This window comes from Ciconia boyciana, chromosome 8 (genome assembly GCF_034638445.1).
Source record: "Ciconia boyciana chromosome 8, ASM3463844v1, whole genome shotgun sequence".
Lineage (NCBI taxonomy): Eukaryota > Metazoa > Chordata > Aves > Ciconiiformes > Ciconiidae > Ciconia > Ciconia boyciana.
Genome location: NC_132941.1, coordinates 4,370,323 through 4,387,618, shown reverse-complemented (window position 1 = coordinate 4,387,618; position 17,296 = coordinate 4,370,323). Strand labels below are relative to the sequence as shown.

At 40.9% G+C, this 17,296-nt stretch overlaps 1 protein-coding gene across 3 annotated transcripts in view; it reads right to left on the bottom strand.

Annotated features, from left to right (window-relative positions):
* Positions 1 to 17,296, bottom strand: part of ADAMTS17 (ADAM metallopeptidase with thrombospondin type 1 motif 17) — a 201,402-nt gene that overhangs the window by 143,998 nt on the left and 40,108 nt on the right. For all 3 annotated transcript variants that reach the window (XM_072870584.1, XM_072870586.1, XM_072870587.1), the window contains exon 7: positions 11,108 to 11,151. In XM_072870584.1, the coding sequence (XP_072726685.1) occupies positions 11,108 to 11,151 (44 nt within the window). The remainder of the gene's footprint in view (positions 1 to 11,107; positions 11,152 to 17,296) is intronic.

The following is a 17,296-nucleotide window of genomic DNA, read 5'->3' as shown; positions in this document are numbered from 1 at the left end:
TCACAACTGAAAGGCTTGGAGCTTGTGCTGAGGCAGAATTGGGAGTGGGAGAATTGTTAAATAAAAGCCAACAACATTCCAAGGACTTAAACTGACTTTCAATCTATTGATTGCACTTGGTGTAGCAAAATCCTTCCAGGACCAGACACCGTGCAAAATAGACTAGGTATTATCCTAGGTCATGTTACCAGATGGTTAACCAAAGTTGGAAAAAAAAACAAATGAAAATCAGTGCAGGTCAAGCTTCTTTCTTGGGGACAGGGGGGAGGGAGGAGGAGTTTTATGCACACTTCCTAGTGCTGTTTTCTTGGTTATCACTAGTAAAATCTCATCTCTACGTTATTTAAAACATGCTCTCAAAATGGCATTTAGTCTTGGCACCTGCAAGACAAAAGAAATGTAAGAGTACAGTAGGCAACTCTCCTTCATTTCCTTCCTTTACTCTTACATATCCTGTGTGCAATTGGAATGCTTCTATTTGATTATCCAGTGGAGCAAATGCTACAATGAATGCAATCATGCCTTATTACCCTACATGTCTGTAGCTTATTGCACAGCTATGTACAGATGTTTTTACACAGCTTGGTTTTTTAGCTACAGGGTCTATAAAACAATAGAAACTATCTGAAATGTTTTCAAGCCAGCAAAGGATAAAGGCACTGTAAAGCAGTCAACTGGATAAAAGCCATCTATGTCTGACAGGAGAAGAAAAACCTCAGAGGTTTCTCAATTACAAATGCATCAGCTTTCTTAAACATTATGTGGCTGCAGTCTGCAGCAAACTGATCAGGCTGGAACGTGTAAACAGAGGTAAAAATAAAGACCTAGGCAGTGGAAAGAAGAAACACAAACCTCTGGCCTGTTGAAGGGTTCAATCATTATTTACTGACCTGAAGAACTGGCTGCTGCCCAAAGAAGCTGAGCTTCCACTGGGAAGGCCTGAGAAGAGGTAGCATTGCCTCCAGCTGAGGGGCCTGGACTGAGACTCAAGAGCTGTGGCTTAGCCCCCAGCCAGCTCTGTCTTTTGGCATGTCCCTTCACATCTCCAGGCTTCACTTCCTCACTCAATACAATGGGGATAACAGTTTTGATCTCTTTGGTAAAGAGCTTTGAATTTTACTGAGGAAAAGCCCTATTTACAAATTAATTTCCTTCTCCTCTCAATAAATTCTTTTTTACAAATAAAATAAAATAAAATGCAAAAAACCCTCAAGGTATTGTTTAATGGCACAGGTCTATCAGGGAGGCACCATGAATTAATGGGTGAGGGACTGGATTGGAAGTCAGGATGTGCAAAATCTGTTCCCTGCTCTTGGACAAGAAACAACGAGCAAGTGTTTTTGTGACTCTCATGTTTTCCCTGTCCACCTGGTCAGAAGCATGTCATAGCAGAAAATCTGCTTTCTGCTGCAGCAAATCTTGGGTTGGCATTTCTAGCACAGATAACAATAGCAAGCGACGGATTATTTATAATGTACTGACAGCAGGTTTGACGCTGTAGAAAACAAACATCATTTCTCTTTCCACAGCATTATATTATAAAAAAGAAAGGAGGAAGCAGGATGAGCTATGAGAGCAGAAGAGATGATTTTACTTGTTTTATGTTCATTCTTGCGAGAATCCCTCAGAGAAACAAATCCTCAGCAAGGGGAAGTGATGGAGATGGGGTGTGAAGCTGGTGAACCAGTGCAGAAAGCATGTAAAATCTGCAATCTGCAAGTCTCTATTTACATGGATGAAGTGAGAGACAACAGCAGAAATACTATAAACCCCAAAAGACAGAAATGGTCTGTCCACAGACTTAATATAATGAGTTTGTTCTGCTCATGTCTGCCTCAAAGGCTTCTCAGCTTCACACACACAGTAGCAAGGAGCAGTTCCAGAGCTTTTCTTGACAGTTGTTTGGCAGTGTGTGCTTAGCTGGACATCAATTAGGCTTCTGCCTTCAGCTTGTCTGTTTGCAAACACAATGACCACTTTCAGAGATAAACAGCAGAGATTTCTTTAAATCATTATTAAATGGTATTTAGCCGTAAGCAAAGCCTTGGTTCTTACACAGTGTCCCACAAATCATCTCTAATTTAGAAAATAATCAAGGCAAAAAACTGTCTAGGAGATAAAAGTATAATTCAGAAGTTCTACCATAGTATATTCAGGTGAACCAAAACCATAAGAACTGCCTGTCACATAAAAGAAAAAGAAACATTAAAAAAAATTATGTTTCTGATTGTTTTTCATTCCATGCTAGGAGGAAAATTTACTGAATTGCTTCTGAGGGACACTATCATATAAATTCATTGGGAACTGTTAGTTGAAACAGTAATAACGAGTCCTTTTCTCCACAATGATTGCATGTCAAAGCCCCAGACGTAGGAAGGGGGTGAGGGGTAAAAAGATGGGGAAGGGAACATCTTATGCAGGTATCTGCCCTTTAAGCTAGGAGACTGAAATTCCCAGGTGCTTTGTGTACATGTCTATTTAATTTCACACAGACATAAATGGCCCTGGAGTGGAATGCAGTACATGTTTGCACCCATACCAGTCAAACTGCACAATGATTTAGCACATAAAGTGAGTTATGACATGGAGCTGAAATGAAAGAAAAAAGTCAGAGTATCAGAATAAATATCAACAAAGTCATGGCAAATATTTTCCCTCATGACATACTCCTTTTAATAAAGGCAACAGAAAGGAGCTTTGTTACACACCAATTTGACATTAGGCTAGGATTTGGTTTGGAGTCCTAGATGGCTGATGGGAAAGTATCATAACACAATTCTTGTAGCCAGTGAATTTTCCAAAGATATCTTTCATTCAAATAGTAATCAGCACCCACCTTGTACAACGATGAGATGTGATAGCCTGAAGGATATTTACTCAGAAATAGGTTGCCTGGTAAAGGAACACTATGGTTCATTTTCACATCATTTTAGATGGTTGTTCTCTTGTATTTATCAAAACACATTACCATGAACTATTAATAAAACCATGGGAGAAGGTAAAGTTTTCAAGCTAAGATAAGCTTAAACATCCTGCACCACCTTTGGGGCAAGTCAGAATAAGGAAGACAAAAGCTCTGGCATAAAGCCTGACTGGAGGGTTTGAGTGAGCAACAAGAAAACCAAAAGTTAAGATCACTGAAGATACACTAACAAACAAAAGCAGGGTGGTAAGCTGATGAGAAGATTTTGGACATGCTGCCTTACAGTTGACAAAGACTATGTATGTATTTCAGCAAGCCAGCTTAAATATCTTTGAGCATTAATTACCAATAGCAGTTTGAAGGTGGAGGAAATGAAAGGCCAGGTACAGAGCAGGAAGTGTGTTATTCCTCCCCGCTGACAGTGTTTAGTTCCAAATTACTGAGAACAAGCTAGCTTCAAACATACACCACCACTGTGAGGCCTATTGTTTTATCTTGTGGGATGGGTGCTTCCTAAGAAGACAGAGGGACAGATAAATAATTGGAAAATAAAAGTGCTTGAAACACATTTTGGGGCTACAAAAGGAGAATGATGTATGGAGGAGAACTAATAAAAGGAACTGCTGGAGGTTTACGAAGAACAAAATGTAGTAAACGTAGGGAAATTCCATGACCTCAGTGGGCAAGCCATGCGGTTAGCATGATGGAAGACAGACCATCCAGGCCTCTCTGGGGAGAGCAGCCTCTTGGTGTCCAGGCCCAGCTGAACAAAGAGAAGATGAAGGAACTGAATTGAGCAAGAGCTTCTAAGTGCTCTGAACTACCACCAAAGAGAAATAGACCCTTGGCAAAAAGGCAAGGGAGGGGGGTTAATCATGAGAGCAACTGAGGGTCTGTGATACTTCAGAGCAAGGGACTGGAAACACATGGAAGAGGGAACAATGACAAACATACAGAAAATCTGTCACTAATCCTCCCTCCACTACACGCTTTCATTTATTTTAATTACACAAGTTAACTCTTGCCCCCAAGACATGAAACAACAGAGAGAAGATGAAGAAAAAAGTTGAGATAACTACAAATTCAGTCGATAGCACTCACAGATTAATAAATTTTAAGAACAGAACAGACTGGTCAATCACCTCTTCTCTACAAAAAGACCTTGCAATGGGATCATATAAGCTCCAAACTAAGGACACTATCTTGTGTTTGGCTACTGCGTCTCTTCCAGAAAGACAGTCATTTTTGAGCTAAGGAGACCAAGAATTCACCACTGCCCTTAGTATATGGAATGAATAAAGACAAACCTAAACAAGACTACTGAGCTGCAAAACAAACCCAAAGGCAAATGAAATTCAAATGCTCTGGTTTCCGTAACAATAAAAACAGAAAATAAGTCTCTATAAAATAATATCAGCACTTCACTCAACCAATTACATTGGACACATTTTAAGTTTTCATATAAATCAATGAGAAAGTTGATGTATTTAACAATAAATATGTAGTCTGTTAAAACTGGCATGCCCAGCTTTTTTATTTTTTACAGACCGAATGGAGGGGAATAGATTGGCCTTTGTTTGTATTTTCTGTTTTACTTGTCTTTCCAAAAGTAGAGTGGTCAGCTTCACTGTGGTTTTGGCTGGGTTTCATTTTCTGGCTCTCACAGACTATTGTTTCTTTGCAAGATTTCAAAATATTTCAGTGATTTTGAATGCTCAAATAGACAGCTTAAGAGACATGTCAACTGATTTTCAGAAAGTACAAAGGACCATCCTCAGGATATCAGGCTTTCCAAAGATGTCTCAGGTACCCCAAACGAACTAGTCTCTCTAGAAAAAAACTCAGCCAGTTTTTTGACAGAGGCCCAAAGGACAGTTGCATGTCTCAGACAACATATAAGAATAGCACCAGGATCCTGACCCCACTGAAATCACTAACAAAACTCTGAGTCCAGTGTAAGCAGGATTTTCCTCTGGTCTTTAGCTGTGAGCCTGCGAACAGCTGTGCACATGTGAAGCAGCCTGGCTGAAGCCATGTCCCTGAAACAAGACAGAAGGAAGAGCGCACACGGGACACTGAACTGAGGAAGAGCAAGGGTTACATCAGCAGGAATTCCTGATTACTTGAGTGGCTGTGCTCATCCCAGTGCTTCTATTAACATTTATGCAATCTTATATTACACTCACTTGGCACACAAATTTTTAGTGAGAATTTGGAAGAGGAGAGATTGCTAGCTGGTGAAAAGAAATTGGAAGGCCGTTGTGGGTAGGGTGGGGCCTGAGAGATGGTAGTGATGAATATGCCCAATAGCACAGTTCTGCACTGTCTGGGTTGTGCAGCCAAGCATTTATTCCCTAGCAACCAAAAAGGCAAGGGAAAAAGTCTTCCACTGCACTGTACCATGGCTCCCTTTGGTTTCATAAAGCCAGCAGCCTGACTCTCCATTGCCCTACACAGCCACAAGTGACATAAACATTTGCAGAGCTGCGAGGTCCCTTTCTTTCACAAACACCAAATCAACTTGAGAGTGTTTCTTTAAGGGACATTTTAACCTACAGTATGTTCATTTTAATGCATTAAAGTGTGTTTGATTTTGGTCTGAAGGACAGACCCAGCAAGGCTTTTGCTAAAGCCAGGCACTGCTTCTCTAATGAATTGTTTTAAGCAGCAGGTATTTCTATTTATTCTGGCATCAAATAAAAACCCGCCCTGGAATATACAGAAACATTCAACACGAACCACTATGGAAAATGTTTTTAATGTGAGAATTCCTTTTCTTTTCCACTCACAGCAAACCAGCTAGTCTTTTCCCTTTCCTTGGGGATTAATCCTCTGTTGTGACACTGTTATGGGACTGGAATCAATATTGCACAGGGAGGAAGATTTAAATGAACAGTACACAGTACAGGCAGGACCAACCAGAACTGTTAACTGCTGAGGACAGGAGGCCACCCAACTGCGCAAGCAAACAGCCAGGGAAAAGGTAAAACTGTGCAGTCCTTTATTCAGGTGTTTTACATGGAATCAAAAAAGGATGAAATCTACTTGGAGACATAGACCAAATGTCTCATTTGAAAAACCTGCTCATATTTTGAAACACTTTACTATGATAAACTCGTAAGAAGAAAGCAGGGTGTAGCTACAAAGGGAGGGAAATTGGCTAATAGCACCATAGTGTGCAGCTCTCTATGATAGCACTTTTCACCCATAGCTCTCTACACACTTTAAAGAAGGAAAGGACTAAGATATGAACATACTGGTACAGCAGAAGGATGTCATCTGTGCAGTCACCCAGCAGCGCAGTGGCAAAACCAAACCCCGATTTCCCCATTCACAGATCAGTGTTTGGAAGACTCGAGGAAAAGGACACAAATTATGGAAGGATTTATAATCTTCAGGGCTCTCAGTAAGTTATCTTTGAGCCCTTTAATTAAAGCCAGGCAGGAGATGGGAATGTTTTTCACAAACATTGATTCACTTGTGGAAACAGTCTGGAAAACTAAGTTTCTCAATCACCTCCACTCTGATGCTCGGTTTTCTCCAGGCAGCTATTCCTTCAACTAAACCTGCCCATCTGCAGTATATACACTATACTCTGCTTTCTTTTCCCCGACATCAAGCCACAGAAAAGCACATGTGACTGCAGCAGAGGTAAAGACATTTTTAACCAGGGCAATTTAAGGATATTTAAGACACATTCTCATTTTCCATTTCCCAATTCCACACTGCCCCCACTTTTATTATTAGCTGAATACAGGGAAGCTTCAGCTTGGATCTGGGGTAACATGTACACTGAGGAATCAAGGCCAAGCTTTGCCTTGAAATATGCAGGATCATTCCTAACTAACCGTAAAGCTGCTTATTTGGCACTAGCAGTGGAAATATTGAACGAAAGGGGCATTCTCAATCTGCTTATGTCACAGAAAGGTTGGATTCTGACAACGTGCAAGGCTCCAAGCTGCAGCCTGATATTAATAGCTAGACATTAAACTCTCAATTTGGCTGGCTTAGAGGCAGCTCAATTGGAACAAAGATTTTTCTGCAGGAAACGGCAGATCTGGTTAGAGTCACATCACGAGAGATGAGTCTGAAGCAGCAGCAGACTGCAAACTTTTTGACTGGTGTGTGACAAGGCTGTGTCGCACGAAGCAAACCTTCCCTGTTCAAACTGCAGAGCATATCAGAGGTCCTGCAACTGAGGCTGTTGAAACACAATTGTTGCAGATGTCTTGCACACAGGCATATTGTTTTCCTTCTGTCCACCTCCTTTTGAATTCATTCGTTCTTAGGGCTAACTTACACAACCAAGTGGGGCAATGAGCATTAACAAACTATTTCTTAAACAAATATGGTTCTGTTTCTTGACACAGCCTGTGGGGTATCACCCCACAAAGACATACCTACATATTTTCACCATTTTTGAGCTTGTTTCAGCCATTATGTAACCTTCCACACTACCTTGGCAGCTGGGCCAAGAAAATTTGAACGAAGTCCCCAGAGCAACTGGTTTCAGTGAGGGGCCCCTGCCAGAATACAAATACAAACCTCCTGCTGCTGTTTTCTCTCTGTGTCTGCATGGCAGGCAAAGATTCCAGACAGGTTTTTCAATATGGATCTTTTTGAGCACAAATGAACACCTCTTATAAGCCATTTAAACTTCATAATCCCACTTCCGAACAACAGCTAGGCCTCAATACTTCCACCAGGGAAAGTTTTGCTTCCATATTTCTCACAATGTAAAGAAAATCAAGGCACTGTCACTAAAAAACCCATTACCTACAGCGCTCTGAGTCCTCTTACTTCAGTACACGTAATCCAATAGATTCTTTACAGTCTCTTAAACATGACTAAGCAACATTAGATTCTGGACTTGTATTGCGTCATATACTCAAGGACATCACACTGCTTTTTATGAGAACTTCTTAAGCCATGCAATCTCCTGTAGCTTTGCACTCAAAATCTTCATTTCATAGAGGTAGACAGAAGCATTCAGAATGTGACTTGCCAAATGTCACACAATGAGTCAATGCCAGAGCTGGGAATAGAAATCAGGAGTCTAGAGTCCAAATTCTCTGCCTTATATAGAGCAGTAGCCTCAGCCTCCCAGTTTAGGAGAGTGACTGCTCACCAGAAGGATGTTTCTTCCTTTACAGGATGGCAGTGCACCACATTGCAATGGTCAACTTCATCCATAAGCAGGTATAAAAACACATATGCAGCTGCTGCGATCATGTTCTTCATACATAAAAGTGAAGTATAAGGCAAGAAATGAAAGCAAGTTGCTGTCCTAGAGAACCTTGGGGAGTGCTATAACCTCACCATCCCCGTCAAGACCAAATGCAATGTCACTCTTTGGACTAGCTTCTTGCTTTCGCAGGCAGTTTTGCTGATTTGGAGGAGACTATCTGGGAGCTGAAGTGAGGAATAGGAATCTGGCAACAATAGAGACGGCTCAAACATCAACATAATTCTTCATAAGCCAGTATGGTATACCAGTGGGTATCAGCCTCCTTCGATTGTTGTGCTCATATTAAGCCCAAGTAAATGCCATGCTAAATTGCTACTTATATAACCCATATATATGTATATACACACACACACAGGGCACGGCATGGTGGCTATTAAAAAACTACTTCTCTACAACTGACACCTATTTTTCCCTATTCTGACTAAGGAGGAAAACTGGAGAATCTTTCACACAGTTAAAATTTAGTACTACCAACACTAACCACTTTCTCAAACCAGTTGCATGCCACGGAAGTACATTCCTTAATTTATTCCTCCTCTGCTGTGACACATATGTGAATGACACAACAAGGCCAAACTTCCCTTCTGGTCTAACATCTGTAATATGAATGGATTACATATGGGCTAACTTTCATCAGTAAAGAAAAATCACATAGTTATATCACCAACACAATACCTTTGGCAGAAAAAGGGGAATGAGGCTAATACAGTGCTATATCCATCCACAGAAGGCAGAGACAATGATCTCTATATAAATCACAAGTATATGATATATTCAGGGCATCAGCTACATTGTCCATAATTATCAGATACTATCCTATGGGTTTAGGACACACATAAGGACTCAGAAACATGAAATATCTGTTTTATGGATTGGAATCCATCAAAATCCAGCATTCCAATTCATATTGCACCACTGCATTACTCCTTAGCAAGCTGATGACCAGAGGAATTGGTTATCTTCTTCAGGCTCTACCTATAGCCTCTAAGCATAAGAAGTATTTCTCAAGGCAGGGACAGATGAGATATCAGAGTGTGGTATAACTTGCGCAGACTTAATTCAGACTGCAGCCCTACCAGAATAGTTCCTCATCTTATGGTTTTGAAGAAAACTTCCAAATTATGCTGCCAGTATATATAACACAGAGATAAGGGCCTAAATTGTAGATGATCTGAAATGACTGCAGTAACTCACCAATTTGGGTACAGGCAATAATGCTTGAAAATTGATGTCATCAAAATATTTACTTATTTCAACAGTATTTAAGAAAAGATGGTATCATATGATGGAGGATTTAATCTGTACTCAGGGATAAGGCACGCTGCCTCTGGGTTCAGACCACAGAAACAGTGGGGCATAGAAAATGCATAAGTGAAGATGCTAGTGCTTTGCTGCCACATAATGAAACTGTCAGGGGAGAAGGAAGGAAAAGGAGGACTGAAGAGAGCAAAGAGGCCAGACTGGTTTTGTCCCAGGAACGTTCACCTTCTAGATATCTTGGAAAAACTATGATGGAAAGAGTAACAAATGAGTTTAATCTTTATTGCTCTGATCTTCCACTTTCTCCACTGCAGCCCCAGCCTGCAGCAAGTCGCAGCACAAGAAAGTACTTGGGTATTGTAAGAACAGAAAAGAAGTAATAAAAATATTTCCTTAGTCATGCTGCCTATGGTAATATAATTCCCTGAATAGAGATCTTCAACAATACTGACTTTAAAAATGGAAAGAGCTCTGACCTTAGTCAGCATGTGTCTTCCATCAGCTTCTTTTTTTAAACTTCTTTATTGTATCTTACCACAGCCATCTCCAGATGCAGGTACACAGTATAAACACCTTCCTCAGTGGAAGCGTGTTTTCCATCGGACACAGAATAAATGCATTGTGAGGGATTCCGACTGGAAAGAAAACTTGGACGTAGAGGCCAGTCCTTGCTCATGTTTGAAAACAAAATGTATATATTTTTCAGCTCTGTATTTTCTCCTTTCACCTGATCAGTCTCCACAACACAGAGAGGGAAGGACCTGCATTCTGAGATGAGACTTCTGTAGGTAGTTTCAGAGCTCCTGCTGAAGGCACTTTCCCCCATGCTCTTCATCACCTGCTATTGTCAGCATAGCAATCCCTAGTCTGCGAGTGTCTCTCTGAACACTGGAGTGGAGTGTAAGATCAGATGAAAATCAGGATCCATTCCAAGTTTACAAAGAATGTAGAATAAGGGGCCGCTTGACTTTGAGGCAAGTCTAAAAAAATCATGCAATCATCAGAGAGAGGATGTTGAGCTATGCCTCCAAACACTGCTGCTACTGTGGTGATTAAAAAAAAATACCAGGAGAACAGATACAGTGAAGGTTACTGCTACCCAAGTTAAATAAATACATAAACAAAGTATTTAATGTGTGGGATGTAAGGACCCTGTGTATCCAGGGTTTGGATAAGATTAAAGGCAATTAGGAAGTAGGAGGAGTACGAGACAGAAAAGAAAATTTAACTTGGCATTCCTACAATGCGGTATTCTTCTCTGGTGTCTGAGTGCCGGTTTGATCTGGGAGTGTTACACATGTTCTTACAATTGGAAATACATTCATTAGTTAGCAAAATCTTGTTTTAGGTGAGAGAGCACTGAAAGGAGCATTATACAGACACACCAAAAGACAGTTTCCTAATCTCCAACTATCTAATTCTAGATCCATTCCAAAGAAGTAGAAATACTTAAGATTACTTCCTGAACTCAGAGACCTCCGGTGCTTCAAGGGGTTAATATTTAATGGCTTATTTATAGTTCATACCCTGCTCAACTAATATATATTTGCATCACAAAGGTATACAGAATAGTAAAAGCAACATTACAGCAAACCAAAGAATGAAAGATTGCCCAGAAAGCTCCTCTTAGCATAGAGGTGGCTATGAAAATACTCTCCCCTACTTCTTTGACTTACCCACAGTGTCACAAGGCTCGTCTTTGTGTACGCAGAAATCTGTCCTAGAAAGAAAAACAGAACAGAAGTGAAATGTATCCTGTGCCTCCAGACTTCAGGCTAGGAAAAGGCAGTGATGTATGACTCGCATATCATGGGTGTTGAGGATTGTGGTGTTGTTTTTTTTTTTTAAACTGTGTGCAGCCTACACGATGACAACACAGATAGCAGCATTGATTGCTACTGCAAGATTACAAGCAATTACGTGAATCAGCTCCATACACTACAGTTCAATTTAACAGACTGAAGATTTAGCATGTAAAAGAATACTGCCTCCCTCTATGATGTCAGACTTCTTCAGCAACTGGATTAAAATTGAAGCTCTTATTTTCACAGGAGAACTGTAACAAAAAGGAGCAGACACCCTGTGATGCAATGGCACCATCAAAAGTGGGAGGAGGAGATATGTGGGCCACTGCCTGGAGACACAGAGCTGATCATGTATACCCAGAAATTCTCAGTTCTTCAGTTTTTTTCTTCTTCCACTGGAACAGAAAAGGACAAGAAAGAAGCAGAACTAAACAGAAAGACAGATGTTGGCAAGGAAGAAGAAAGAGAATTTCAGGATTTGCCAGGTAACAGCTAGGTGAATTGGCTTCAGCTAAACTTCTTACAGTCAAATTTGCCATTTTATGATTTGAATCCAAGACAGAGAGGTTCAAGAGACTTCATTTGGTCTCTGTTACTCCCCCCACATCTCATCCAGTCTCCCCAGATCTCATCAAGGCAGGAAGATATACTACATATGCCACTGGCACCCGCAAATCAACTAGGGATCCATGGAGCTGTATTAAACAGAAACAATAAAAAGCCTTGAAGCTCACCATCTAAGTGATGACACTTCATGCGAGAAGATTTTGTAAATGAGATTCCTCATGACAGAAAAACAAGTGTGGGAGGAAAAGTATTTTATAACTAAATTAATGATTTGAATACATTTCAATAAGCACTTAGACCTAAACTTTAGGAGCTATCTTCACCAGACCTGCTTTGCAGTGCTATCCACTATGAAGAGGAGCTGGAGAAAAGTTCCTTAATCCAAGGGAAGCTGAGGAATCATAATCTCTATCATTATGGCTTTCCTCACCCTGTGGGGAGGCTAGTGAGAAAATCATATTAGTACATTTGGAGTGTGTCATTTGAAATGCCTGAGTCCCCAGTGGGATTTTGAGTTTAAGAGTTTGGCAGGGGGAAGATTAAAAATACTTAGAGAAAGATAATACTTAGAAAAAGAAAATACTTAAGATAAAAATAGAGAAAGATTAGAAATACTTTTTTCTTGAAGAAAAGTATGAAACTAGAGTTTATAGGAAAAGGGATTTAAGGCCCAGGATTGTGGCTGATGAACCCAAACCCTTCACACCGAATACCTTTGAAAGTCACAAATCAAGTTGTCAAGGGCTTGGAAGGAGAGAAACAACAGCTATTACCAGCTCTTGTTAAGTAGACATTGAAAACTAACCGTGCTTCAATGCAGAAACAACCATCAAAGTGTTAAAAAAATCAGATAGGAACAAAACAAAATCAGAAGCTACGACCACACACCGGCCTCGGCTTTCATTTTTCACCGCAGCCTTACTGTGTCTCAACACCTTGGCATTCCAGCCTTTCCAAAGAAGACTAATGACAGTCTCCTGATGGAGCTGGCACAAACGCGCCTGCTTGAGTTCCCAGAGCCAACTTGACGGAGGTTTATTTAAGGACTTATTATGTTACATAAACTGGTAAATCAAACAGATGCTTTTCTTGTGACAACAGATAGCTGAACTATTAGTAGATGGCAGGAGGCCATTGCTAGAAAGGCATCTCTCTTCAGGGGCTGGCCAGCTCTGCAAACAAAGCACAGCAATTTTGCTCCTTGCACTCTGTGTTCTACACGGAAAGGTGTCTGGCACTTTCAGGCAGCTCCCTGGAGAAATTACCACCATGCCATAAAATGAGGGGTCTCGTAAATGATCCAGCACAGCTTGCAGACTCTCCTACAGAGGCAGGACAATCCTTGTCTGTAAAGAGAGTGCTGTGATGCTGTCTGGTCAGGGAAGGACTTGAAACACGTCAGCAAGAAGAATTGAACATAGCTGCCCAATTCACTGCATGTAGGCCTGCAAGGATGGGCCTCCTCAGCCGATCCTTTAAACTGTCAAACGCAAGTCCAAGAGACACCATCCTTCTATTCAAAGATCTTGTACCAAAGTGTTGGGCTATAAATCTTCCAGACCTATTGTAAACATTTTACCCCAAAACTCTGTGGCCAAACAGAAAAGCACGTCCAAACCTTTAGTCACAAATGAGCTTGGTACATCTCAGTCTTCCTCCAAAGGCAAGCAGCCACCCCATCACAAAACCTATATACCGAAACTCCTACAGTCCTTTCCTGGCAATCAGAGGGGAGCCAAAAACTGAAAAGCCATTAAGAAAGAGCTAGCTCACCTATGGATCAGTCACACCAGTGAGGTAAGACGGCCCCATCATGGCACTGAAACTGATCTGCTATTAAAAAGGTTTCAATCACAGGTCTCTCTCTGGGGCATTTTTGAGCTTGACTGCATCTATATTTTTGAAATGAGAGCTTGACATGAATGATACTATACTGATACTCCGAGGATATAAAAAAGATATCTTAATATTCATTGCATGTGCAGACGTCTCTTATCACAGAGACATAGTTTTGTTAGCAGAATCTTTTATAGAGCAATGTTGGAATAAAACTCTTACTCTAGGAGCTGCAGTTCAAATCCAAGATCTCACCTTATCACACTAAGTCTTGGATAATATATTGAAATCACACGCTGTAGCTGTGAAGCAAATTTACTCTTCACTTTTAGCCACTGACTGAATCAAGCAGGCCATGTGTTCTCATCTTCTAGGGACCTGTGAAATTCTCAGTCATTATCACTTGTGATACTGTGCAGAGTGTTTCCATTAGAAGACTTAAACAATTCTTCTAAAACAATGACAACAGGTCAGTTGTGTTGTTCAATAAAAATAGCCAGAAAAGAAGAGCTCGGAACTCCTCCTACAGTCACTCTTCCATCTGGCTCACACGAACTGGAAAAAAATACCTAACTGTGCTAAGCTAAATTCTGCAATTCAAGTCCTTCCTGTAAGAAAGAAGGACAGTAGTTGAACTGTGCATGAATAAGAAGTATTCTGTTTAATGGCCACTTCCCAGCATCCTTTGAATGACATCTTTTGACTAGTTTAACCCTGCAGGGTCATAAAGCTGAAGGACAGAGGAAACTGGTACAGTCAAAAACCTGCCAAAAAACCCTGCACATCCATGTATACATTTAGTAGCACTATGTGCCCAGTTTCCTTGATGGACATGGAATTGCTTCATTTGCACATTTAATGGGAAGGCAAAGGGCTGGAGAAATGTGGAAGGGAGGAGCAGGCTGCAAATGGAATAACTACACCAGTATGTCAGGAAAAAACCCAAGTCTTTCCTTAATGACAGCTCTGAATTCTGTTCCTGTCAGTGTTGTGTCATTCTTTGCTCTGCTATCACATCACCGATAGTCTAAGAAGTGACCCAAACGCCTACAGCCAGGAGGTGGGGAGAACATCAGAACGTCTGAAGATTTCCTAGGGAATGCAAAAGACAGAAGATCGAGAGGGGGAATGTGTTTCAAATGAGACATGCTTCTAAGATCACTAAGATACAGATTCTGCAGGCAGAAGTTATTCTGGTCAGCTGCCCATTAAAATATGAAGTATGTTATCAGTAGATGCCAGAGATCTGAATTTCTGCAAGTTCAAAAACAGAATTTGAACAAGAAAAGTCTGATGATTATAGAGACCACAACACTATATTCAGACCTTCAGGGCTCTAACAGATTATTCCCACTGTCTCATTTATTTACTGAACTGGGCAATGGTACATCTTATTTCACAGGCACAGTATGCCTCTTACCTGGAACTCAATCAGGTGGATACTATTAAAATCCCACAGGAGGGATATTTGCCACCCAGTTAAGCTACTTCTGCATACAAATAAGTATATGGGGAACATCAGTGAGACGTGAAGTTTTGAAAGGCAAGTGTGCCTTGGTGTTTCAAATGAACACAGCCAGATTGGAACCAGAGGGATTTCTTCAGAGGTTGACCCCAAAGAATCTGTTTCTAGTCCTAAAGCAGCTGCAGCTGCTGAAAATTCAGCTTCTGCTTCTTCTGGCACAATTGCTTGTGCTGGACATGCTGTTGCTCCCATATCCCCTACCACTGGTCCATCTGTACAGTCTGGGGAGGGTCCAGGGACACACACACACCCCCTTCCAAAGCCAAGAGTAGAAAACTGATGCAGGAATCAGGCTGCTGGGCCAGAATTCTTCCAAGCAATGCAGCATCCTCTATGCGGCAGAAGCAGGATGGGTTAAGGATGACAAGACACAGCAAGAAGGAAGGAAAAAGACTACAAGTACACGCTACTGGCCTATCAAACAGAGAAAATGCTGCTCTTATGCATAGCCATGTGCTCCTTGGCCTGAACTTTCTCACAAAATCTGAATCTAGTTTCTAACCCAACTGAACCTGTACTTCTCCAGCTATTCTGACTGTAAAACCCTGCAAATCTATTGAACAATTCTTCCTACAAATTCTTTCTACAATTTTTCCTCAGATGCCTGAGTCCAACTCATTTAGCCTGACATTATGCATTCAATTTTATAAGCTGCAGAGAGACTGCACAGATGAAATGCTCTGTTCATTCCCTCCACCCCGTGATTAGAGCACATCAGAAGAGATTCCGTATGCCTCACTTGTCATGCAGGACAACTGGATGCCCAGATGAGTTTAACAAAAATGTTAGTTATTTATTTAGGCCCTGATCCAATGAAGCACATGCTTAACTATAACCAGGATGTGCAGCCCATTGACTTCAAAGGAACTATTCACCCTGTCTAAAATGTTAAGTATCTGCTTAAGTGCTTGGTTGGACTACACTGAATACAGAGGAGAGAGAAGGATTTGGGGGAACAAGCACACATGTCTGTAAAGGTGCATTCTTAGGAACTTTGTTGGCCCCATGCCCTGCTCACCAGCTATTTTACTGAACACTCACCAAAATCGCATGGATAGTTTGCAATGTGACTATTAACACAAGAGATTATTACCATCAGAATGGCAGTTTATGCAAAAACATGTATTTCTACTTACAGTGTTGGCAGAGAAAAAAAGGTGAAAGCGGTGAGTAATGTTGAACTGCAGTACAGACATTTCCTGCCTCAAACTGGGGAAGAAGTGGGTAGGAAGCAGTGTTTTTCTAGCACATACAGCATCCATTTTACACTATATTTTTGTGCTCACTTTAATTATTCAGAGATCATTTCTGTAACAATGCATTCTTCATTTACATCTTAAAATATGCAATCAACTTAGCAGACCATGGATTTGCTACTCAGAATTTATGGTGACCGTGAGGAACATGGGACTTGCATTGTATTGTAAGGTTGAGATCATGTAGTGAAGTTAGAAGAAACAAGACTACAGGTTAATAGGGACAACACCCTTTTTGCTTACTTTATCTGGGCCATACCCTGATGTGTTTGATACATCAGTAGGTACAGAGCTGCGGGCTGCAAGGAATTTTGCTCAAGTATTCATACACAGATTATTTCATGTCTGAAATAAATGCAGCAGTTTTCAAACATACAAACAGATAAAGAATGACACCCCTCCTCTATCTCAGCTGTGATACAGGAGAGGTGTTAAAGTGGTTATTTCCTAGGGCAAAGAGAGAGAAAATTAATTTAGTTTATGGTATTCATCCCTCACTTTCTTTAGGAGATAACTCCCTCACCACCTCCCCACTACTGACACACTGTCTGCTCCACAGGTACCAACTGTCTCTCCTCTCAGACTGTTCAGTTGATTCATACCTAATTACACACAGAGCACTTGTTCTCAGCTGTGTTCTCAACTCCACAGCTTCTTTCTTCTAGGAAGAACAGCTCATGCTCCAAAACCTCACCTATTTTTTCCACTTATACCAGCTGGTGTAAGAAAAAAAGTATCATCTGTGCTACAGCCATGTCTTGCCTGTATCCTGACTACGACATGCTCTGGTTCAGGAGGAGAGATGCTTTTGCACAGCCTTGTTAAGTATACACAGAAACAAGACAAATCACTTCCATCTAAGTCATCTGAGCCATC